Raw genomic sequence first — 27,111 nt, forward strand, 5'->3', positions numbered from 1 at the left:
TTCTGATTCCTCATAGCCCTATGTGTTCCCAAATTCCAAACCATCTTAAATGCAGTTCTCAGACTAGATGAGTTGCAGCCAGATTGCAAAGACAGACGGACTGAAAGTTGTTGTTAATTTGGAAATGATATGCTGCTGAAATATGGGCAGGAAAATTAATTATTTTTTCCATCTTTTATAATATGTCTCTAAAGCAAAATAACTACTGTGTTGCACTACACTGAAAAGACAAAGGACAAAATGACCCCCTCCCCCCCAAATCCTGTTCCATGTTTTTCTACTTTGCATTTCACAGGTTCAGACCATTAGGACATCAGTCAATTTCTTTTTTTCTTTCTGCACAGTTGAACAGAGGGGGGACTCCCAGCTTGTCCTATGTATAACATACATTTCTCTCCTGGTGCCACTTTGCTCTGGTCAATATTGGAATTACTACAGTACTGCAGTAAGCTAATCTAATTGACCAACAGATGTTACAACAATTCCTTTATGTATATATATTAAAAAATAAAAGCAAATTTCTCATTAAAATATGTCTGTATCAATATGTCCAGGTACTTCTATTAAAAACTGGCAAACTCCAGGCACAAGGGTTCAAGCTTGGCAACAAATCTGGACAATACACTCTTCTAGAGCTAGGCTGTATTTATTCTAGACATCCGAACTCCTTAGTTAGCCGCTTCACTATCAACTCAGGCCCAGAAATACGGAGCTGGGAATGCTAGGTGCTGATCAGGTTTCAAATAGGGCCAAATGCGCCAGTGCTCAGTACTAGTGGAAATCTGGCTCCCTCAGTTCTTCCTTGAGAGAACAGAGCCACTGTGTAACAGAAACACACGAATGGTTTGCAACATAAAGACAATGACACAGAATGACACTAGAAAGTCAGTAAATGTGCAGAGAAAGCACAACATAGCGTCAACCCTAACAAAAGGCAGCAAAGTCAACGCTCTTAAGACTGAGGACAAGCCATCAATTCTTGACAGCTGGCATTTTTGAAGTTCTGACTCTGCCAAAGGCTTTGACAATGTAAGACGACTAAGTATGTTGCATGGCTTTTACTGCAGACTAGAAGTGGAATTCATTACACCTAATTCAGCCATCTCAAAGTTAAAGTTAACTAGTTACTAAGGGTACCTCGATAACTCACAGGGTCATTCATCCCATGTTCCTTAAAGGGAAGTATGTTTTAGGACAAGATGACTCATCCTTTTGGAAGCTACCCACAGACTGCAGGGGCAGCCTAGGAGCTCTGTTCTAACTCGGATGGATAAAAAGCTAAAAGCTATGAAACCCATGTTAAAAATGGGGAGAGTCTCACTGTAACTTACATGGCATGTGGTCACTTGTCTTTCTCAACTCACACAAAAAAGATGAACTGCAGATCTTTCAGTGACAGCAGGTTCAAATAACTAGATATACATACACACATAAAAATTCTCTTTAAGTCCAGAAATCTTTTACTGAGGATGTCAGTTTGTAACTTATTCTTCAGTGAGAAACAATGTATCTGATTTCAAGGTACCAGAAACCAGCAGAGGGTGTTTTTGCTCTATCCCCATATATCCTGACAGTATCTAGGAATACCATGCATCCTCCTTGTCTTCAAGATCCAGCTTCAGGTTTTTCTCTTATTTTTTCACGACAGAGTCTGCAATACATGGACTTTCCTTCTGAGACAGCTATTGAAAAATGTAGATGGAATCAGGGTGATCGTAGCTCTCTGCAGCCAAAACTAGAAGTTATGTAATGTCCCTCAGAATCAGGCTGCCCACCATGGCAAATGTATGCTGATCAAGATACTCTTCAGTTACATGAGGTACCCCCCCATTCAAGAGCCAGCTGTCAGTTCAAAATTTTCATGTTACATATACATTTGACATTAGATTTTTTTATTACCTGAACTTCCTTCATGTAGAGAAGGCAGAGGCTGCCTAATGCCTTCATTAAGATCTTTATCATCTGTAGGAATCTGAGATCCTGCTCTGGCTTCAGAGTCCAGTAGTATTTGGTTCTCACAGAGACTAATGCTTGCAAAATCACCCGAAAGGTCACAGTCTTCAAAGTCCGTAGTGAGGTGATGCAGAGGGGAATTTTGAGCTGACACTGAAAATGCAGCTTCTAAAACCAAAGGGGAGCCTGGGGGGGACAAGGAGGACAGTGAGGATCTGGAAGACAGTGATGTCACAGATTTGGGAGGTTCAGTCAATTTGGGATGGTCTGCAGCTGAAGGAGAGTCACTGTAACCCAGTCTCCCATGGGAACTGACCACTTCATTTTCATGAATAGTAGTGATAGGCCCCGAAGGAATGTAACCACTTTTTTCTTGCAATATGAAGTCAAGTTTATACTGATAGTCCAAATCTGTTATTTGATCGCCTTGGTTATAGTAGAGATCCGTGGAGCTGAGCGAGTTTAGCGACCCTCTGCTTGATGTGTTCAGAGATCCCCGGCTGGATGCCAGAGATCCCAAACTGCTCCCTGAAGACACAGATAACGTACTAGCCGAGAGGCTGCAAAGAAAGCACAAACACGTACACTGATGTTACTAAACTAGACCAGCACAAAACGGTACAAGCAGAGATAAGACTGACTGGAGCTGCACTATAGCAATTTACAACTGAATGCTGCTTGGGGCATTATGTTTTTTAAGCACCCATACTTGGCTTAGATTGGCGTGCCCAACCTGCATACTATCAGTGGAATTTATCCAGCCTACGGCCTGTTGCCAAAGCCCCTTTTCTTCTGGAGAAGGCTGCAGATTTGACAAACTGGTCCGGCAGTAACAGCAGCCTTCTCAGCTGCTATATTCCCTCCAAGACCTGCTCCGCTCCACTCCACTCTGGGTGCTCATGGGGTCAATGTGACAGGAAAGGGATCCCCAGGAAGGAGGTTATGGCAGCAGAGGAGTGCTGCCACCCCTAGAGCAATTTATGCAGCCTGCCCTCTGCCCAAGCACCTGGGAAAGACGGCAGCTAGGAGACAACTTGTAGCAGAACTGCTTCACATCTATAAGACAAGACACACTCTACATGAACAGTAAATGCAACTACATAAGCACAGCAAAGGCCATAACATGCAATCTTCTCCTATTAATAACAGGAGATAAGGAGCCCTGCCAGGCCAGAGAAACTGAGTGTCACTGCCTCGGCTCAGGAGGACTCTGCTGGGCAAAAATGTCAGGAAAAATAATTCAAGGCAGCCCCTTCTAAACACTTCAAAGATGTTTACTGAACAATAACAGAGCTATCAACTTTAAAGATTTTGCCACTGGACTAGAAAACTGCTTTTAACAGGACAAAGAGACTCCCAAAAGTCCAAACACACACCAGCACAAAATACCTTAAAAAATTATTTAAGGGACTCTTTCCCTAACTAATCACCAATCAAGATGCAATTTATCAGATCTGGCTGAGACATTTGAAATAGCTAAGTCAGCCTAGATCCCAGGAATAGGATGGTATGGCTTGTTGTGAGAGGACCTTTACAGAATGCTTAAAAACATTTTTCCTCTTAAAGCTCCATTTTGATTTCTAAGAGAATAGGTAAACATTAATGGAGTGTCTGATTGGTGTATCTCACTGGGACATGCAAGAAAATTCAGGACTTTCTAAACAAATATAAGGGACACATGGTTTGGTAGCCCAGGGTAACAGTCCAGAAGTGAGAGAAACTCTTCCCTAGGATCAATTACATGTATCATTAAATATTAGAATTCCCATCAGAGCAATGAGTCTGAGTTCACAGTTGCTGTAACTGATTACTTTGTTATCACTATGAATTTCATAAACCCCGAGTTAAGATTCTGAATCAATGACTGTCAGGGAAAAAAATATCCTGCTAAGGATACATTTCTGTCTACAGAAAGCATAAGTCGGTGTTGAAGAATAAAACCAGAATCAACTATTCACATAAGTATTTACATGCATATATGTACTCATTAAGCCTCTCCAGTTATTACGTAGAATAAAGGCTACAGTTCTAATAACTCATTTTAGACAGAACTCTAAGAAACCATTTGGCCTCCTCAATGACAGGATTTTGAAGATATGATCAACTAGAGAATTTCTGATTTATTTATTTACACTGAAGCAAAATACTGTCTGCCTGCTTAATTATGGAAGTTGTGCAAAAAATCCATTCAATCCAGTTTTGAGTGCTTACTGAAATTATAAAGGTACACCAGGTTTGCGTGGTGGCAAAATACTTGAAACTATTACACTTGCATTTTCTTACTTAAATGTTAAACAAATTTTTTTCAGCTGCCAGCTAAGAGAAAAACCTAAGAATGAAGTTGAGACACCCAGGTCCACTAGATTGTTGCTGAAAACAGGTTTTACATTACGCAATACAGTCTCACCTCCTAAGTTGTGAATGCAAGTAAGTAGTTAACTTCGTAGTTTCTTCAAGTTTCTGTACCAACTCTTTTCTTCTCTCCTCCAATTTCAATCTGGAAAGAGAGGTACATACAAGTATAGGAAAGCATTACAAAATAATCTGGAGGCTGAAATACGTTATAGATAAGACAGAAACAACGTGAAGATCTCTCATTTTCATCTGGTTGCCAATTACTAAAATCCAAGAGACTGTGTTAGCTCTCAAGTCCTATCATAAAACCCTAACCACTTCAGCAGAGTACCAAGCACTGTAACAAACCTACTGAGCGTACAAGCAAGCAGAGTGTTGGTACATTCACACACCGTACCAAGGGCAACGTGCACGCAATAAAAGAGTACCAGATGAGCACTGGGAAAATAGCTGCAACTTGAGGAAAATAAGATCCGCACTAATACAGTTTTTAAAAGGCATGCTGTAGACTGGCTCCTCACTTAATATAGTTTCAGAAAAAACCCCAAAAGAACACTAATACCGGCATTAGTTCTGATAATGCAAGAACTTGGGGAAGCACTGCAGGAAGTTTAAAATGAAAGCACTCCCTTTGATTTCAGAGTCTTCATATAAAGACAAAGCACAGTAAATCAAAGCAGCATTCAAGTGCAAGGTTCTGAGATGATGGACCATATTTAGGAGTCCTTGGTAAAGATCTCTACATCCCCAACAGCTTTGTCATCACATCAGAGCCACACAGCATAGTAACGCTCATTATCAAGGTTCACCTTTATGAAAAAGCAGGATTTATTGCCTCCTGCACCGTTATCCAGCGTAGCTCTAAAAACACAAATAGTGGAACTCTCCCATTCCTTTTGGCTGGCTGCTAGCAGAAAGGATTCACTAACCTTTACAGTGATTTTTTCCTTTTATAATTCCCTTTTATCACTCCATTTACAACACCAAATAAATTGCTTTCCCTCAGTGGATTCAGCTAAAACCCTCCTGTAGTTGTGGATTAGTATATTCTCCTCTAGCCCTTGCTCAGTCAACTGATACATGTCACAAATTCTCAAGCAACTCATCTGAGAGACAAGAAATTACCTCCTCTTCTTTAAAAAAGGTTGATGTTCATTCTCAGAAACTGTTCCTTTGGCCTTTCTGGCATCTCAAGGATATATAAATTAAAATTCAATGCAGAGAACACTTCAAAGAACAAAACCCAAAAATCAACCATTGCTTTCTTATGCAAACTGAATGAAATACTCAAGAGTTCCCAGAATTCACTCTCTTTGAGTGTCAGATACCAGTAAAAAGACATTAAGTCCTCAATTCAGCAAAGCATGAAAAGCACTTGCTTACACCCATGCTTATTCAGTGAGCAAATCTGGGTTATGCAAAGGTGAATAAGTTACCCCGAGGTCAGCCAGGGTGTGAACTTCCACTCCACTGCCTACGTTGCGTGTGCTTTTACACCGCAATAATGTGTTCATCTGCCAATACCTGCTAAGACTGTTAAAAGCACACACGGTATTTCATTCTTTGCTCAGGAAGACATACACACGGGTTTCCAAACCAAGAACTATGCTCACCTATGGTATCAGACACTCTTTCCTACCATTTTACTATTTATCAATGCCTTCTGTCTTCTTTTAAAGCCTAATCTATTCTGCTTTTCCCAAGCAAGAGTGCTCTTCACTAGCTCTTTTGTGGCTTTTCAGTAGTGAACTATCATTTTATCTTTAAGGAAGATAAAAAATAAACTGTTGTATGTGTTCAACTACTAATTGGCAAAAGGCAAGAAAGAAAATTAAAAGCTTAGGAACTTCTCTGACTGGAGTCCCCAAAACAGACACCTATAGCTGTTCCACTGAATTTGTACTATTAAACTAAAAAGTTTGATTGTTTTTTTTCTCCAAAGCACAAGCAAAAGTTTGTTTTCCTGTATTATCTTAAGGAGGTTGATAAAATGTAATTTATCCCATATAATTTAGCTCCGGGGGGGGGGGGGGGGGGGGGGGGGATCTTTCCTGGATGTAATTTGATCTACTACTAATTAAAGAAGTAGTATCAATACCTGTAGGTAAATTTCAGAAAGATGTTAGTCACAAGTCACAAACACAAGCTAGATGATGAAATCACTCCTGGAATTTCCAAGACATGCAGGAAATAATTTTACTATCTCACAACAAATTGAGATTCAACGAAATTTTTTTTCATTCTACATCAGGCCAAATTAAAAAAACCAACCAACTAAAACCCCAAAGCTTTCAAACAATGAACCTTCCTTCTTTATAGCATAAGCAGGAACTTTCATATCCCAAAAACTATGTAAACACCTAAACAACCATCGTGTTATCTATTCTGACATGGGCCTCTCAATCTCTCCTGTTTGCACCCCTCCTATCTAAATTAACCTATTACTCATTGCAGGAGCGACTTGAGTGTTAGTGACATATCTTTCTCCACTTTTGATCTTAAAGTGTAACATTGCTGAGAGGGGCACAGAATCTTAAAAAAATACACTAAAAAGTTACAGTGCACATACCTCACCTTTCAATGCAAACTTATGTGGACATGTTTGTTTATGACAGGCACAAGAGCAGGGGCCAGTTTTGCAGGCAACAGCCTAATCAAGTATTTAAATCATGCATCTGTTTAAACGCCTGTGATTACTTAGAAGATTTTTGCCAAGGACTAAAGCAGTAATGGAATCTCCCTGACATGAACGCAGAGGCAAGAAAGTAGCAAACAGTTCCCAACAGTTCCACAATCCAGTTATTTCTATATAGTTGCTGGAAGGCTCCTTAAAGGAGTCGGGGTATGCCCTGTCTCTGCTTTTTTGAAGCTGATATGTTATGATTTATACCCTCCTTCTGTAAATTGATTCTGAGTACATCTACTAGTGGCAACTTCAGCATCCTACTCCAAAATAACCCAGGGCTATGATATAATGTTTTTGTTTTAAGTCAGAGTAAGTCTTCTGTTTCTTCTCCCTTCAGAAAAAAATAAAAAAAAAAAAAACCAAAAACCCACCCACCAACAAAAAACCAAAACCAAACCAAAAACCCTCCTCACATCAAGCTCTGACACAATCCATACCTTCTCACACTGTTGCTTCATTATCAGTACCTGTGAAAACACTAGAAACCTAAGGCATTCATGAAACTTCATGACAGAAAATAGTAATGCAACAACAGAGCAGCACTTCAAAGATGGTGTGGCTCCTCCACTGATAATGGAGAAAAGAATCTTCCTCATCTCCAAGAAACAAAATGCAGATGGTTGTTCTGATACAGTTAAATGTATCCTTTTCTCAAATTAACATTTCAGGAAAAGTTTCATCATCTGACTCCTTCTACAAAATGAAGATTTTCTGTATGTTTATAGCAGACACACCAGAAATAATCCCTAAAATAGCCTGGTGTGAAAGAATTGATGTGCTCTGAAGTTATCAAGGGAGACTGTTTTAATACCATAAACAGTTGCAGGTAGAAATTCACTGGAGATTCACTGGAATAGCAAAAAAGCAAACCAGAAGCCACCATAAATGCTACCTCAACAAGCAGTGTATGACATGAAATCTCACAGTAACCTCAGAAAAAAGTTCCACATTTTCAGGAATAAAAATCAAAAGGAGAAAAATTTGAAGAAAACAGATGGAAAAAATTTAGTCTCTAACAACTAGTTGTGTCGTGTCACTATACATGGAAAAAAATCTGCCGTTTCATTTCTTCTTGACAGAGGGACACAATTTTACTTGCCCTTGGTACTCAAAGTTTGGCATCTGACATGTATGGGAAAACAGTCAGATGCAGAATTTTCTTTGGCACTAAACAAGCAAATCCAAAACACAAGACTAAGAAACCAGCTACCTATTTACAACATGAGTCAAGATTTAGCTATTACAACAGCATATTATCAAAATCTTAAATTCAATTTATTTATTTGTGAATGTGATTTTATTATTGACCCCTTATTCTCCATTTATTAATGGAACTCAGAAAGCAATGGATCCATGGTATTTTAGATACTACTAACACAGACAAGTTAACTTCTGTAAAAATATAGTTCCAGTAGGACATAACCCTTCTTCTAAAACACTTTTGGATTGTCAATATAATGCAATTTAAACTATTATAAAGTGTACAAATACGTTTAAAAATCATGCCTAATACACATATACGTACTTTGTAAACAAAAAATTTCCTCACTACTCAGCTACAATTTAGGACCCAGCTTCTAATGCCACAGGAATTTCGCCATTCAGTGAAACTGGAGCAACAGCAGGTGTTTCCTAGCAGAGGGAAGTAGGAAAGGCTTACAATGCTGATTGTATTACTTCAATAAGGCATACTACACTGATACACACAATGACATTTTGTGTTTATTGCATTTTATGTGTGCTAGAGGTGCCCATAAATTTATTTCCACTTACAGTTGATGAAAAGTCCATTTGTGACAGTCACCTTTGATTTTCTTGAACTCTGAATCTGGCTAATACAATTTATTGTGGGAGTTGCTTCGGCTACCAGTTAGGTAGCAGCAAGTTAGGAAAGTTTTGCAGCAATTATACTTCTCTGAACCTTCCCCCCCCCCCCCCCCCCCCTTTTGGTTGCATTTTTGTATGTAATAAAACTCACAATGAAAGGCTTCAGATGTTGCAACAATCAAGATAATCTTTGTAACCTGAGTTCAAATAGTTTACAGCTATTATCAGAAACGAGTGAATGATGTATTGCCCTCCTGCTGGTATGTTGACATTCCTCAGTTATTTAACATCTGTCACAGGCGTTTTCATGCTGGTAACAAACGCAGAGCAACTGATATTGCAGAGCACATACAGGGTGTTCACATTCTCTCACCATACAGAAGACCTCTTTGTGTTTCTGCCCAGTGGGCTAATAACGAATTTAATTAAAATCTACATAGAACAGTTACCAAAGGAAAACAGCCCATCGAGGCACAGTTCAGGGTCTGTAATGAGTACAAAGGTTGGATTGCAGAAAGCAGTGTTTAATATTAGCAAAAGACAACCCCTTACCTTTCAGCAAGTGCTTGACTGGGTGTGCTTTTTACAGACAGCAGCTCTTCTTCAAGCCTCTTCCTTTCTGCTTCTAGCTGCTTTAGCTCATCTTGAGTACGTTTGCGTGGTGTAATAAACTGGAGTTCCTTTAAAAGCTCTTCTTTTTCATTGATTAACATCAGTTTTTCCTTTTCCACATCCAGTGCCCCAGGCCAGGCTTCACTATCTAGCTTAGAGAGTTCAATCTTCAAGTTAGCCATGCTAAAATAAAACACAGCAGATTTGTCTGAGTCCAGCAAAGCATACAAATCCCAGGAAAGAGAGAAGTGATACAGTATTTTGAAAGGTATCAGGATATAACATCATTTTCTACTCAAAGCCGTACTTTTAACTAGTTTTGCTTCACAAGAATGCAGACTACACCAGAAAAGGAAGCCACCTATCCAGGCCAACAGCAATATGCATTAAAAATTAGTTGCTTCTGTTCCAATGCCGAGTTGAAGGAGAAGTCACAACATTAATAAAAGCTTTATTGAAAGCGATCTGTCTGGTAACATAGTAGTGGCACTATGCTTTACTCATTGAGGAGTATGATGGATTTCTCCTGAGCTGTTGGAGGCTGAGTGCTCCTCAGAAACAGCAATGACCATGGTGAAAGAACGTGCACCATAAGCAAGGTGCTCGCTTCAGCAGCATGTATGTATGCGAATCTTAAAAGGCAAAAGCATTGCTCTTCTATGCGATTAAAATAAAAGGTAATAGGACAGCACCTACCTAAAGAGAAAGGAGATTATTAACTCAAAAGTTTGAGTTTGTGCAACTGCCGTTCCCATTGCAGATGTCAAATCAAAGAGTTAAGACACCCAAGACTTGGTTATCCATACATATTGCGCAGATACACACATATAATGGAAGCAGAAACTTCCCTACATTATTATACTACAGCTCAGCCTTCATCAAGACAGGTTCTTTCCAGTGTTCAGTCTTCATAATCATTCTGTCTATGGGCTCAGCAGCATAGCTTAAGAAGTGCAGGTCTTGCAATAAGGATTCATTGTCCACCGGGAAAGTCTAAAAATTCCCATTATAGGTGCCACATATCTAATAAGATGATAACTTTCAGTCACTTCCAGCCACTTCCAGCCTTACCTACACCCGAACCAGCTGCATAGCTAAAGATATGGAAGCTTTGAACTATCTAACAGCTCCTAGCTTTCTGCACCTTTCTTGCAGGCTGGGAAAAAGGCAGAGAAAAGAGAAGTCAAAATAGAAAGACGTTCCCATACAATCTAGGGCAAGAGGAACTGATCTGTTACTTTTAGTTATTTGTAACTGCCATAGTTAAATACACCTAAGTCAGCTCAACAACAGATACAAGTCTGTGCAACTTCAATGTTACCAGGCACTACCTAAGGTAATGACCCATGCCATACTTCATAAATACACACAGATTGGTATGTATAATCTTCCTGTAGTTCTGTGAGATTTCTGGGAAAACATTTTTCTTCTTTCCAGTTTGTTTTCTGTGATTAACAAAACTAATACTATCACGCTTATTTTCCATCTCCAGTATTAATTTTACAGTACATTAATGCGTTTATTTATGGTCAAAGCTAAGAATAGTTAATGTTGAATCTAACTATCCCATTGCTTATACTAGGAGCTTACGGGGAACCAGCCTGCTTTCTTTTTCCATAGGTAACATTTCCTTCTCATCTGCACCTCAATGAAAAAACAACAGCTTCAAAAATGAAAACCACCCATACTCCCACAAACCCCTGCAAGAACAAGTTTGACTCAGGGTATTTTCACAGAAAAACAATGTAAAATAAACAGAAATACTATCAGCAGTGCTACCATAACCAAATGGTGGGATGAAATGAAGCAAAGCATTTCAACATATTTTGCAGCTGTTACCTATATCATTTATATTCAACTGTCCTTTAGAGGAGCAGTACTCAGAGGGAAAACAACTGAATAATTTCAGATGGATAATAAAATGCTAAGACTTTCATCTCCAGGTCACTGGTTCTAGCTAACCTTGCCCTGAAAGTAGCTGCTACTGACAGCTGTTTGATGGCTTATGGGATGGGACGGTGGTCTCCAAACAGTTCTTTTGCTCCCTCTGCTACAGAGATCTGCTACTGTAACTGAAGCTCTCTGCAGCTGCCTCAGACAGGCAAAGGACTAGATGGATATGAAAACTGAACCGGTCTCACTCTTTTGAGGAAGTCCTTGCTCAACAGGTCAACAAGGAATATTAGCCAGATCTTCACCACATCAGGATAGGATTGTCAGCATGCTGTATCAGATCCTTTTGAATAACAATTGCAACTGAATTTTGCATAGTTAACATGAACATTCCACCTCTTCAAGACATTCTGCTGGCTAAGCAGCATAAAATATGCAACATACGAAATTATCTGATAATCTTCAAGTAGAGAAGTTCACTTACAAGATCCTCTCTTAGCTATTTTAACACAAAACAACTAAGAATTTGCATATTCAATATTTCAGAAAAGATGGTCAATACTTGTTAAATTATAGTGATGATTACAATGGCCATGATAATTAGGGGGGAAGCAATTAGGTACTGAACTTTATGTGCAAACCGGTATGCATCTTCATTATTCCAAGATAGGTACACTTTATTAAGTTCACCCTGTAGTCACTGGTAAAATCAGTATGTGCAAACACTTTAAAGACTTTAACAGTGTCTTCAAGGCATATGATTGTCTTATTTAAAGCTGAAAAGAATATTCATTACTGGGCAGTTTTCAGACAAAATTGAATAAAGATACCATTTAAAAGGAGATAATTTAACCTTGAAACACACTAATGTTATACAGAACAAATACTTAGTTATGCAAAGGTAAGTACATGAGCTACTGAAATTTTGACCCACATTCTTGGCTAATTTGTGAGAAAGTAAGATCTTGTGCTGCAGTACTCCATACTCGGAACACTGTACTGTGGTGGGGTTTTTGTGCATTTTTTGGTTTTGTTTTGTTTTTTAAGGTAGAAGTGGTACACTGACTTACTGCCAGGAATTTTTTTGTTTCTACAAAGGAGAGAGAAAACACAATGCTGGGACTTCTTGGTATCAAGATATAGTCAAAACAGAGGATGGATCAATTACGCCTGAGAAAAAAATCCCATCTATCTGCATCTAAAACACCATCTGACAATCAATATTATGCATATGATGATTCTGAGTCAAAATCATACATGTTCAATACTGAACGAACACAATAGCCTTAGCACTCTTTGATGAATGCATTGATTATATAACAAAGTTTTATGATCTGTAATGAGGATATAAAGGATTACTGTTGTTACCAGCAAGGATGGTAGCTACTACTCTGTATGAGGAGGATATATATTTGAAATTAGTCAAAACGTCAGTTGTGCAGCCTCCTGCCTTTAAAACATAAAAACTAACTATGACTTTACTTGGTACTTATAAGCTACGAATTTCTTTTCCTAGTTTTCTAATTGACTATGCCACAGTATTCCAACTGAAATAATACTTAAACCTCAGATTAAATGGCATTTTAGGCACAGTTTTCATCTGGGGAAAAGTGCTATTTTTTATTTTATTGCCTTGTTTAGTTCTTTGTAGTAAAAAAGGAACTTTGAGTGTGGGATAACTTTTTAGATTTCTATTCCCCTTAAATTACAAAGCACCTCCATAACAAAAACTATAAGGTGTCTGAATAGCTGACACCTAATTTTGTGAAAAGTATTAGAAAATAATACAACACAATTAATACATTATTAAAGAGAGATATCCCACACACACTTTTTTTTTTTTTAATAGTAAATATTTCCCCAGTATTATGCAGCACTTCTGGTGCACCAGAAAACATGTCATTCTAACCCAGAATGTTCTGCTTTCTGATGCCCATTCTTCAATGCTGTGGCAATTCATCAAAATGGCACTGCTTTCATGAGCAACAATTGTAGAACTTTATTTGAAAGGCATTCCACATTCATCAGCGGAGCAGTTCCTGATTTCTTTTCTCCTCAGGTTAAACTCGTTAAAAACCCCAACCCCATAGTGATAACAAGTATTTAAATTATCCAAAGTCCCAGGGAAAAAAGAAATAATTAAGCCTACTAAATCTGCACTGGAAGTCTGAAGCAACTCTAAAGCTGAAGAGCCTTCAGTGGCATAGTAAACTGAAATGATGATCCCAAAGAAGGATATAATGGCCATAAATAACCTGGCGACTCCTTTCAGTGGGAAGCCAGCTCGCTCTATTCCCTTAATCCTGGAGCTGCCATTAATTTGTCACTGTCTGCGTTTTCTTTCTTAACACATTCAACTTCGCATTAAATGTAAAACCTACTGTTCAAAAGCACCGACTGCTCCTGAAAGTCTGCTTGCATCGCGAAGGAAAAGAAACACTTTGCAGTAAGGCCCGCAGTGCCTCCAGAGAGCCGTCCACTAGATGTCACTGCGAGCACGATGTTCGTGCTGCAGAGATCACACACCTTCCCAGCTCAAGGCTGTAACTTAACAAAGCCACTAACCCTATTACCTTCTTTTTGCCTCTTCGTATTGAAGACTTAGTCTGACCTTCTCTGCTAAGTTTGATCTACTTCTTGCTCCAACCTGTTGAGGAAAAAAAGAAAATATTAGCCTTATTACTGTGTAAAGCTGTCAGATGAATCAACAAAACCCACGCACAGGCTAGAAAAATTACGGCTCAAAAAAATAAAACCGCACTCACCTGCAGCCACACACTTGCTGTTAAATGCCTAGTTAGTAATCTACTCAGATGTACAAAACAGTGCTGTTTTCTTCTGATCCAGTTCATCTATTTTTAACTACTGTACAACCAATTGTCCATATTCCATCAGAGTAAAGCAAGAGCATTTTCAAAGAAAGTCTTGCAGTGACTGTACCCAAAATTTTGATCTCCTACTTTGAGCTCCGCTGAACTCAGAATTTAGAACTAAGTCAGTGCATTTCAAAGTAGGGTTTCAATAAATTTGCTACAAAACGTAGAAAAACTTAGCTCTTTGTCTGGAAAACCTTGTACAGTCTCTTCCTTATAAACTTAGCTCATAGAACTTCAAAGAAGGTACCAAAATTAAGCACAGTTTTCTGTGTATGTAAAATACACCATCAGTGAAACAAGTTTTTAATGAATCACTGAACAAGTAGTTCCACTAACAGTTTTTCAGCTGCATGAAATGAAATTGCATATTTAAATTCTGAGATCTTGTTTCTGAAAATAAAACATCTTCATATTGAATTAAGTCTGTAAGGTGAAACATATCCTATAGACAGATCCAAAAACCACTATCTACTTATGCTGATCTTCACTGTACTGGAACTATTTGATTAAATCAGATCATCATAAACACTTCATGCCAAACATATAAAGTTCATCTGAATCTTGATTTAAAATTTAAGGGGGGGGGGAAATCAGATAACTGATTCTAAGTAATTCTTTCAAACATGTATATATATACACCTATCAGCAACAGTAAACAACTATTTGATTCCAATTCCATTAACCATAGCATTCTGATTCAATTTCTCTTTACATTTGACAAATGGAAAAAAGCTCACCTCACCAGAAGTATCAGTCTGAGACCCTGTATCCAGAGTTTGTCTAGAAAAACACAGCTGGGAGTTTACAGAGCTGGAACTCAAGTTTGGTTCAGATGTCCCAATGGTCTGGTCAAGATTGAATTTCTCTCTCAGCTTTGCAAGACTCTGTCCAGGAAACAGAGAAGGAGGTGGTGTTAAAGTTCCTTTGCACCTTACCGTGTTTATACCAATGTATCTCCAACAGATGTTTACATAAAAGACTCCATTATAAAAATTCTGGGTTTACTTCACATTAAACAAACTATCCTTTTAATCAAGCAGTTGGTAGGTGACACTAAGAGTGACCAACACCTGTGACAATGTAAAAACTGCTCATGTGGTTTTCTGTGTGTCTTTTTTTTAACCTGTCAACCAATTAAGTATTTGACTGATTAAAAACAAAGATCTGCTTTCAGAAATGGAAATAGGGCAATTTAGATTTGGAAAACTTTCACCGATTTAGAAAATGGCCATGCATCTCAAAAACATATCTCTCAATTTTGTCCACTTAATATTTTAAATTGTGGTTTAGAGGTAACATATGCATTGTACCTTTGTCCCGGTTTCAGCTGGGATAGGTTGATTTTCTTCTTAGTAGCTGGTACAGCGTGTTTTGGATTTAGTGTGAGAATAGTGTTGATAACACTCTGATGATTTAGTTGTTGCTAAGTACTGCTTATCCTAAGTTAAGGACTTTTCAGTTTCCCATGCTCTGCCAGCAAGCAGGTGTGCAAGAAGCTGGGAGGGAAGCATAGCCGGGGCAGCTGACCCGAACTAGCCAAAGGGGTATTCCATACCATGGAACATCATGCTCAGTACATAAACTGGGGGGAGCTGGCCGGGAGGGGCGGATTGCCGCTCAGGCATCGGTCAGCAGGTGGTGAGCAATTGCATTGTGCATCACTGGTTTTTTTTTCCCCTTGAGTTTTATTTCTTTTCTTTTTTTTTCTTTTCCTTTTTTTATTATATTCCTTTTCATTACAATCACCATTATTATTATATATCATTATTATTGTTAGTATTATATTTTATTTTACTTTAGTTATTAAACTGCTCTTATCTCAACCCAGGAGTTTTACTTTTTTTTCCCCCAATCCTCCTCCCCATCCCACTGGGAGGGGGGAGCAGCTGTGTGGTGCTTAGTTGCTGGCTGGGTTAAACCACGACACTTACATACAAGTTCAGAAATCTATGTTCTCTGACACAGAGTGGCTTTTTGAACTAGGAATGTCACAGGCTTCAGTTTCTGCATCTGAAAATTGATTTTAATACTAGTTTGGCTCAAAGAATTTTGAGAATCCCTTAAAAAGTATAAAATGCAAAGTATTTATCATCAGGAAAGTGAGTCATGTTAAAACAAATCCACACAAAACTTATATCAGCCGTTCAAAATACCTTCATTAAATCCTGTTTTTCTCTCTCCCCTGAACTTATCGCCTTTCTGATGGACTTCAGTTCACTCAGGATGGCTTTGGCCTCACACAGTTCATACCCGCTCTGGCCTCCAGACATTTTTTGGTCAATTCTGTGGAAACAGAGAATATTAATACCAGATACAGAATAACACTAACATCTCTGCTGTTCTGCTTCAGGTGGAAGCATAGTTAGAGAACAGAAGGGAAGGAGATAAGAGATACCATTTCCTGTAACAGACATGCAAAGAAGAAAAAGGACATTGAAGTCTCCATTAAAATACTTACTACTTAATCCTTGGCAAAAACATCAAGCTATCTAACACACACACAGTGCCCAGTGAATGGCTTTTGCTGACATCAGGAAATTTCATGGAAAAATACTTCTGATGACTTTAAAATCACCTCAGCTAAACTACTGGGGCCTTACCAAAGGCAGAGGCTCCACAAGCAATTTTAGTTGATCCAGTCTTAAAGACATTAAGGGGCACAGAGCACTGAAGACTCCTACACATGCTACCAGGAGTATAGCATTATTGCTGACAACACTGTCAAAATTCCCATCCCCACCATAACTCTCTGCAGCATAGAAGCAGCTTTTGGGTACACCTTTCATACTATTAACTGTTTGTGATCCTTACAGAAGCAGAATTTATTAGTAGTAGTATTCCTCTACCCAGACCCACATCGTGACATGGGCAGACAGGCAAGCTTCTTGGTACTAATCAGCCTTGCAGAGAAGAAACGTAACCAGCACCATTCTCGTCTCAGCTTCCCTCTCATTCACCCTAATCCTAGGCATTAACCGTCTGGAACAGCTGTTCTGCTCAGCCAGTCACCAGGCTCTCTTTATTCACAAAATCTCTGGATAATTAATACCATATGTCATATATTGGACAATTTATTAAATTCCTGGACTATCAATGATTTTAAAAACTGTAACTTAAAAAAAAAACACCGAAAAGCCCCTAAACTTAGAGATAAAAAGATATTTCATTTTAGTATTTCCATATTTACTTCAAGAAGTACAGTTTGTAAACACATTTCTCTGATCTCTAGTTTAACTGAATATTTCATAGCATCATAGAAATGACTGCAGCTGTGCTTCACAAAATTAAAAGCAACTGCCATCTTCACAAAAGTCAAGCATTTAGTAGAGAATACATTCTTTTATAATGCAATTGGTTTTCTGTTTTTATCATCATCCATCATCTTTGCTGGAAGACATTAACCTTGTGAGTGAGGAATGAACAAACACTTTAATAATCAGAAGTGATCTCGAGCATCTCCTGCAAGAACGCCAACTTGCACAAAATACCTGTAACTGGATTCTATTTTTCTTCCAGTTTTCTGCACAAAGATATCAAGGTTCTAAAGCAGTCTTTAAAGCTGTGAGCATGTCTGTTTTCCTTTCTCCACATTTCAGTTTTTATGCAAACTAGAACTGCATTTGTGTAAGAAAATTACCTATGTGACTCAGCACTCAGATTCCTATTCAAGGATGTATTTGTTTCAGCTTGAAAGTTCCTCAAACTCTTTCATAGGTAGGCACTTACTTACTGTCTGACAAGACTCAGTTTTTGGTAACTTATCAGGTTGCTAAGGTCAAATAGATACAGGATATGCCAACAATTGGGATCATGAATGAACAGTTGGGTAATACACCACATGCTGCCTAGTAATATGATGTGCCACATTCAAATCGCAACTGCTTTTTTCTGTATATAATTAAGATGGACAAGAAGGATCTCTGACATATAAGATATTCCACCTTCCTGTTTTAAATTAATGGGATTAGTATTGTTTGAAAGTGGCTGACTGAATTTTAAAAACAAACGTCCATTGTGTTTCTGTGGAATGCTGTTGACAGTTTCTGAAACATGCTTTGGATTCCTATCAAAATGGCTTGTGAGCAAGCTGCTTTAAAACAATACTTCATTGTTGAATTAATATAATAAAACCAGCATGATTAGCTAACCTTTAATCCTGGGACAGCAGCATGAGTTTTTATTACCTTAAGCTTTAGAATCAATACGTCTTTCTTCTTCTAAATTTTACTTCAAATGAAATCCGATTTATAGTTAAATAAATTCAATCAACTATCCTTTTCTCCGTTCACTCCTCGCTAGTCTTTATATATTTAAATAACAAACAAATCTTACATTTCTGGTTTAGTCAAAATGAAGGAGGATAGAGACTTGACTGGCATCCTCCTAAGGTGCTGAAGGTTTTCAGTTCCCAATTGACTTCAAATTCTTCATACTAGAAAAACATTTTTCATCCATTTTGACATGTCCCTAGTTGTGACTGGCCATTTCCTGGACCAGATTTTTTTTCTCCCACTTAAAAAAATTCCTACCGTATAGAACTGATCTATTAAAATACATAGGCAATAGCCTACAAAATGCTTTGATTAGAACTGGGAACTGACCTCCAGTCTCTCAGCTCCAAACGCATTTGCTCTCACCCTTTGCAAATCACTTCTCTGCATTTTAGTACTCTCCCTGTAAGATGGAAATGCACTTCCCCTCTCCCACCTTTTGTCCATCTTCCCTATATATTCTGCAAGCTCTCCAGGATACAGATTCTTACTTGTCTGACAGTACGCTGCCATACACAGGACGTCCTGAGAAAAAGGGTAAATGAATCCAGACAATATTACATTAACATTGCAACACTGCTTCTGCTACTGGAACTAGTGTACTAAGAGCACACAGCTCAGCATTTTACTGTGTAAATGTATCCTTAATGTATGGGTACATACCACAAGACACAGAACAATGAGCATTAATAAATTTCTGTTCACATTAGTCAAGAAAACACACTTGTTAGCAAGGTTTCCTCTGCAGCAAGTTCTCTGTGGTGACAGTTCCAGTAACATTTAATATTTTAGGGCCCAACTTTGTAAGTCAGGAGCAGCAGGGAGTGCTCAGACCGAAAAAAATTCATTCCCTAATAATCCAACTGGTTAAATATCCAGAATGCTCACCCAGTTCAGCATCAGCCCTTTGGACACCAGGCATCCCAGCAACTGGAACAAAGAAAGTCAGGTCTCTAATCCTCAAATTGTGACTCATCTCAAACCCTGCACAGTTGTGCACCATTTATACCTCCGAGAACAGCATCCTCCTCTCTCTCTCTCTCTCTTTTGAGCTCAGAGGTAGAGAAGGAGGAAAGACAGACCTAATTACTTTTTCAAATTTTTTTTTTTTTACAATTTTTTAAACAGGACACGCAAAGCAGCTAAATTCTTCCTCCGGACCCTTAACCACTGCCTTTCTTTCTGCCTCTGTGCAACACAAGCCACCTCATGGAAAAAAAATAGGAGGGGGAACAGATTTCTCATGTTAACACTTGCACAATAGGTTTGCCATTTCTACAGATTTCCTGCTTCCTAACTACAACAAAAAGAGTTATTAGATTCTCATTTTTCCCCCGAATAGTTCTCTCACATAAGATGGATTCAATTCCGTGCTAGAAAAAGAAAGCAGGTGACTGAATTAAGTCAGTTTCAACTATTTTCTTTTACTCACTGTTGCAGTGTTTCAAAGCCCTGTTCCTTGTACAGCAGCTCTTGCTTCATCTGAGAGAGTTCCCTCTTCAGCTTCTTAACCTTGTGTGTTAAATCAAAGCAAGAGTTAGAAAATTCCTCTTGTTAAAAGGCAGAACACATGGCTTTGAACAATTAATGTATTCTCTACATCAGATGAGACCAAAAAAAGAGAGTAAATTGCTCTACTGACACATATTAAAAACAAAAGGATCTGTTCTCTTCCTGATGTCTACGGGCAACATGCTTTAGTATTAAAGGGACACAAGCAGATTAAATCACATTCCTTATTTGTATCGATACCACACTGTGTTATTAAACCTGAGAGAACTTTAACAAGTAATTTACTTCTCACTTGTTAAGTACGCATTCCAACTGTCCTACAGGGACATGCCTGTTTATTCTTAGGCTTATTATATTTTCACTTTTTCATTCCAGGAAGCTCTCAAGTCATTTGCACTGTAAAAGACAAAGCATGGACTCTCCCCCCTCCCCCATGAACCATCCTTTCTTATAAAGCTTTACAGACACTGGATCCCTAAATATATAATTCACATCCATTTAATTCAAAGACAACAATCACTAAACACATCTGGATCGCAAATATATGCGTCTATTTAATAGAAATGTCTTTGGCAAAACATTCCCTACTTTCCCTAAATTTGCATGCTCAATTGCTTTTTAATCTTAATATTGCTATTTCAGATGTTAGCAGATTTGAGTATACTACAAAATATTTATGAATCAAGATTAAATAAAAAATCCTCCATTTAATTTTTTATGTCATCCTTCCCAAATGCACTTTAGTACACTCACTATGTACAAAGTTTCTGGACCACCTATAAAGAACTGTACTTTAACACAAATTAAAATTAATCCTCAGCATACACACAGAGACAGAAATGCCTAGTCCCAAATTTTGGTATTTATACATCTATACCCGGCTTGTTTGCACTCTACATACTAGCCAGATATTGTTAGGCTTTTTAACTTTCCCATCAGTAAGGTGAAAAAAGGAAAAGCCTGCTGAAGTCCCCTGCTCTCACCTACCATCGTGAAATTCTTGCTTCTTTTCATATAGGTCCTCAGATATTCAACTCTTCTGAAAAATGGATTATATTAAAATGAAGAATTTTGACCACTTTAACTGAAATTAATTTCAAAATATGTCTCCAAGACTTCCTTAGACTTCCTACTCAGTGCTATTCTTCAAATTTAAAAAAAAAAAAAAAAAAAGCATGCCAGGTGACTAAAAGTACTGAACATCAGCAGCTGCTGTAGCTTTCCAAGAGACTTAAAATGCTTTGTATATCTAAAATAACCAGTGATTTGCGGGATCTTTGTATGGGTTTGTAAATAATACTTAGGCATTCAAGTTTGTAGCTCCTGGCTAATGAATTTTCTGTGACAGAAATAAAATGCTTTCAATCTCCATTTTCTCCAAAGCAAAATCTGTTCTCTAGATTGGGGGTTAGGCTTTTGGAAACTATCATCACTAGTTGCTTTACTTCACAGAAAACTGTTTTTATTTTGACCATACTGAATAGTTAGCATGATAAATAGACAATGTCTCTAAGTACACATTCAGCGTTCCTTAACTATTTCTTCCCTGACTAGCACAAAAACCCCCAAAATAATCTCTCAAGTGTTCTGATCAAGATTATAGAAAATGAACAACTATCACCTCTATGTTCAAGGTAATGTGTAAAACATGAAAGAAGTCCCAACTTTTCTGAGAAACACAGAATGGGTAAACTTTTTTTTTTTAAATCAGAAATGTGAATTTATTATAATAGCAGAAGGCACACTTGATTTCAACTTAGAGGACTGCACCTCTCAGAAACCCTTACATTTTTCCTCAAGATCATCTTCTGAGTGTCCTCTGCCATAATTCATCATCATTTCATTATCAAGAAATGTAAGTTAGGCACATTATCCTAGAAGGATGTGACCTACATCATAATATAGACTCTGTGTTTACTGCATCATACGTGCATTAAACTATTCTTGTGCTCCTTATCTTTTCCTTCAAAACTTTCATAATTCCCACTTTTTCACAACTCTTCACTTCTTTTATCCTTCATCCCCTTTCTACTGCTTCTGCACATCATCTTAAGTCATTTCACAGGCCTCTCACTTCCTCCTCCTAACTGCCTCTTCAAGCAGGCTCCTGCGCTAACCCCCTTCTATTCCCAGAACTCGAGTACTAATGGAACAACAATGACAACCCCCCCGCCTTGTTACTTTATAAAGGTGCATTCCCTACTCACTGCTAAAACATACTGTGATCACATATGCTTTGTGTTGTTTGAATTATCTTACTGATTACTAATTAAGACCCCAAATGGGCCCACTCAAAGTCCACTACAGGATCAGATCCTGCAATTTTAATCTTGTGAGAAAGGTCTGTCTTCTCCTGCTAATTTCATTTAACAGCTGTCTGATTTCTGTCATATTTTCTCCACGACCTATTGCGCAATAGGCAATTCATGTATCCAAAAGGCTCCACATGCATATATTAAGCACAGCTAACATGGAAAAGGCCAAAGGCCAATTCAGAACTTCCTCGAATGCTGGAGTTTCCCTCCTCCAGCCGCCATTAACCTCATGATACCAGTAAGCCTCAGCCAGCATGAGAGAAACAGGTTTAGTACATCTGACCTAATAGTTCACTAAACAATGTGCAAATTCTAACTAGCTGGCTAGCAGCTTACTAGACTAACTTTGTTTCCCATTAAGTCCATGCATGCATATACTGTAAAATGCCAAAAGGTGGCATATTAGCAAGCACCCTCAAACATTCAAATAAGGGCAAACTATGGTAATAGTCATACCTCTCTTGCCATCTTCCATGAAAACCACTTTCCAGCCCTAGCATCACAGGGCTCCACTTTTTCTTATCTCAATGATTTTCATATCCAGTGGCTTTGGATGACAACACATTTTATGCTGATACAGATATTCTTGGACTGCACCCTTCTAAACTCTGCAGACAAGATTCAGGTCACCTATTTTAGGCACATATGCAACTTGGACTCTGCAATGCCAATAAATCAGGTGTTGGGAACCAGCAGGATATTAGGCTCCTTGACTCCAAGAAACAACGAAGAGAGGAAAGCACCTCCAAAAAATGAATTACTGTGATTAAGACATCTGCCTCTCTCCTCAGTGAACAAATTGTAGATCTGCAGCCAAGAGGTGATTCAGTGTTTCTGCATCTTGAGCTGGGAGGTGATCAGAGCTAAGTAACAGGAAAAACTGAGTACAGGACCATGTCTGAATTTTCCCCTCTCTGACTTGTAGGTGACTATATTTAAATTTGGTCATGTGTTTTGTTCTTCAACACCACTGTTAATTTCCCAAGTATACTACTGATCCCCTTGCCAAAGGGAACATCTGTTACTGCTTCACTCATTTTAGAAAGAAGCTCTCGCCTTGTCTTTTCATTCTTGTTCCTGACAGGGTCCTTACTGCTGTTGATTCTCCCTACTAAACTTACAAAATTTTTCCTCCCACCTCCTCCAGTGTTGAAATAAGTTCTCACACTAACCACCTTCCCTTCTCCTTAAAGGATAAGGGACTACAAATTGAGATTGGTAAGGATGAACAGGTGTACAAGCAGTCAGGAGGGCAACATCCGGACACCAGGTTTACAGTGTATTCCATCCCTGATTTATACTGGGTTTTGAAATTTTAATGAGCTACTCCACAGTTCCTTTTAAACATTAATTGTTTGGACTCCTAATCATAATTCTTACTCCAGGTGAAGGAGGATGTTACTCTCAGAGGCTTCTATGAGTGCTGCTCTGTGCAGAAACCAGGAGGGGGCAATGGAAGAGCTGAGTAACTGCTGTTGTTTGTGCTGCTTCTGCTCCCGCAGAGCCTGTATTCCAGCCCTCATCGGAGGACTATGCTGTGAGGTGCTGTCTTTTTAACCTGCATGGTTTGATCTAACTTTTTTCATTACTAACTACAGAAAGCCTAGGCTATCCATAGAGCATTATATGCCACAGCTTAAATAAATGAACTCCCTATATAGATTTTAAATATCTTTCACACCATTTCGTCCTTATTCAAGATAAATTCACTAGAGACTAACCTGTGAATGAAAGTTCTTTATATGGAGTCTGTTAGTGACCATGCTGAACACAGTTGACCAAATAATGGATTTTTGTTCATTAGCAATTTCAAAATGCGAACACAAACTTTCATTCTTGATCTGAACTGTTCCATTTTGACAAAACAGAGCAAAAGTTTCACACCATTATTGAAAAGTGCTTTTTAAATCAACAGAAATTTGTGAGGCAGTTCAAGTAGCTAATGGTGCATTTCTCAGAAGAAAAATAGTGTAAAAACAGTCATCTAGCTGCAGCTCACCTTGGCCTACTACTTCTCTATTTTCACCTAAAGATTTTTACTCTTCTTTTTAAAAACAAAAGCATACAAGTGAAAATAGTTACCAGATTTATTTAAAGCCACATCTAGTTAGAATATCTGTCAAAGTTTCCCCAAAATGTGTTACCTGAAAGTAACAGACAGCTTTAAAAATTCATTAAGAACCTCTGAATGGTATTTAATGAGAATACTAGGAGGTTTCAGTACCAGGGTACAAGATATGACTGCTAGTTCAAGCTTTGCTTATTCTATAGTCATAAACTTTGCACATAGAATACAAATGAATATGAGTTAAGCACTCTCACCCTTAATCTTGTAGTGGAGATTTCAGCCTTCAGAATGTCAGGGTCATACTTTGTGCTTGATGAGGAGCCTGAGAACACTTTTTTAAAAAGACAAAAAAGGACAAATATTTAAGTACTTTTAAATCATTAATTAGTCCCTTCCTCGATGAATCCACATTGATCTAAAACTACAAAATGCAGAAAAACATATAATACTTAAAAAAAAAAAAGAATTCTTTTATAGAGTAGTCAGCTTTGCAGGATGGCAATAATTAATGAATAATCAAAATTTCCCCCTTTTTCCCCTACCACTATTTGGTATCTCTCCTCCTTTGCTTATGCCAGGATCCTAAAGCAGCACCTCTTTCTCCCTGGCTTTCTACCCCTTGCTTTCTGTTCCCATTCTTCTAGCTGAGCCATCTCGCGACCACCTCTTCCTGGAAGTTGTAATTTCTAAGGAGATTTCTGGAAAGCAGAAGAAGATTTATTCAGAAGCCTCAGAGGTCCACCACTCAGTTCATCCACAGCTGTACATGTTACTTTTATCACACTATCTACTTCTAAGAGAGATGTCTGGACAACACCAGGCCTCTGACAGCACTTTACTGCATGCCAGTTCCTTGCCCAACATTGTAACATGTATCTCTACTTCACCCTTGATCACAGCACACAGGCTCCAAAATTATTGTATGCTATTCTTATAAAGCAGCAACAAATTCCCTTCTTGGTCTATTGCAGACACCTGTCAACACAGTAGGGTCATTTCAGTATGCAGCCATGAAGTGCAAGAGATCCTATTTACTTTGAACCTAGATTTGGCAGAATTTTGTTCTGACAAACTGCATGACAAAATAGATTTCGGAGCCAACTGCTCTAAACCATGGCTCAAAGGAGTTCAATTGTATCAGAGAGAAGACTGTTCTCTCCAGCAGAATATCTTTATACTAAATTAAAAAAAAAAGTAGGGATGCTATCTCTAAAAAAGCCAGAGTACAAGGTGTTCATAGCAAACCTTGAAAACTCATCCTAAAGAGAAACAGGATCCCCTGCAAGGCACAGATCAAAGAAGTTACATTGTATTCTCTACTGTACTTACAGCTTGTACGAGAGCTTGATTTTTCTTTGTAGGCATCATTCAACCGTACATACTCATCCAGTGCAAGTGCTAACCTCTGTTCTTTCACCTGGTACAGTTCTTTCTGAGTACTGAGAGCATCCTGGGCTATCATAAGATAATCTTTTAACATTCTCTCTTGTTCTTGCCTCCATTGTTTCCTGGGATCTTCTATTTGTGTTGTTTCTTTATGAGAGAAAAAGAAAGGATTTAAAGAGACCTCTGCTGAAATCGGTTGACAACTAAACTGTTTCTTTGCCTGTAATCCAGTTATAGAAGTCTAAACCATAGCTTGCCTTCGATTACTAAGCAGATGCTCAATTTTATTTAAGTTTTTCTTTGCCACAATAGTGTGTGTAAGAAACAGTATTTAAGGGATCAATTGCAAAATTAGGAATTAGGGTACAACAGGTAAACACCTATGTAGATCATTCCCACATCTTCAACCTTGAATTAATAACATCCTAAAACTCAAGAAAAAAACTTTTTTTTTTGCATTAATTTGGAAATAATTGGATCAATAGTCTTTCAATGACATCTTAAAATTGAATGCATTTCTGAACAAAAATGAAAAGCAATCTTAGCTATTGCTTTTTTTTTTCCAACTCCCCTCCTCCCCACTTCATTAATTTTTACAGCCATATGTTATTCATGTTTTAGTGGTTATCTCTCTCCTTTCCCTCTACGAAAACAGTTTTATCTTTTCCCCGTAACTGAACTAACAGATCATTAACTCTCCAGATCATCTCACCTAACTCTATCCCTATTCCTGCTAGGCATCTGATCCAAGATACAACTTTCTTTTATGGTCAACAGGCAGTGAGGGCCGCCCTCAGAGGGCACTTCACTCCATCAAAGACAGGTGCCCACCATACATGGGACCGAACTGCCTTTTTGAGGTGTCTACTTCTTTCCACTGATTATCCAGGTAATATAAATGAGCAGACTGGAACAGGCCCTTAATTCACGAAGGGCTTCAGGTCAACCATTTTAACTCCAGCAGCCACACAGAAGACAGACTTGGAAAGAATGCGTAGACAAGAGGATCAGACATAACATAGTGGTATATATTAAGAAAGTATGTGATGAGATCAATTTAATTGTAGGTTTTAAGATTTTTTTTTTTTTAATGTAAACATGCAAAGAGGAAGAGTTAAGGCTGAATGTTCAATCTCATCATTAATATCTCCTGATTTAGTTCAGCACTTTTTGAAGCTGTACAATGAATATTCTTCCTTTAAAGCTGTACTAAGTACAAAAACATTTTCGTAAGACATAGCCATGAAAAGTTTGAAATCTAAACGCAAACATGCACCACACTGCATTTTCTTTGTAAGTTACATAATACAAATCTGCATAGATCTACAGAGATTAAAAGTAACATTCAGTACCAAAG

The 27,111-nt window shown here is 38.2% G+C and overlaps 1 protein-coding gene across 1 annotated transcript in view; it reads right to left on the reverse strand.

Annotated features, from left to right (window-relative positions):
• WWC2 (WW and C2 domain containing 2) overlaps nucleotides 1–27,111 on the reverse strand; it is a 102,930-nt gene that overhangs the window by 26,257 nt on the left and 49,562 nt on the right. The window contains exons 3-11 of the mRNA XM_050896048.1: nucleotides 25,698–25,901; nucleotides 24,623–24,699; nucleotides 19,906–19,985; nucleotides 16,356–16,485; nucleotides 14,940–15,086; nucleotides 13,900–13,973; nucleotides 9,374–9,616; nucleotides 4,361–4,450; nucleotides 1,900–2,513 (exon numbers count right to left, since the gene is read on the reverse strand). Of these exons, the coding sequence (XP_050752005.1) occupies nucleotides 1,900–2,513; nucleotides 4,361–4,450; nucleotides 9,374–9,616; nucleotides 13,900–13,973; nucleotides 14,940–15,086; nucleotides 16,356–16,485; nucleotides 19,906–19,985; nucleotides 24,623–24,699; nucleotides 25,698–25,901 (1,659 nt within the window). The remainder of the gene's footprint in view (nucleotides 1–1,899; nucleotides 2,514–4,360; nucleotides 4,451–9,373; nucleotides 9,617–13,899; nucleotides 13,974–14,939; nucleotides 15,087–16,355; nucleotides 16,486–19,905; nucleotides 19,986–24,622; nucleotides 24,700–25,697; nucleotides 25,902–27,111) is intronic.

This window comes from Gymnogyps californianus, chromosome 4, assembly GCF_018139145.2.
Source record: "Gymnogyps californianus isolate 813 chromosome 4, ASM1813914v2, whole genome shotgun sequence".
Lineage (NCBI taxonomy): Eukaryota > Metazoa > Chordata > Aves > Accipitriformes > Cathartidae > Gymnogyps > Gymnogyps californianus.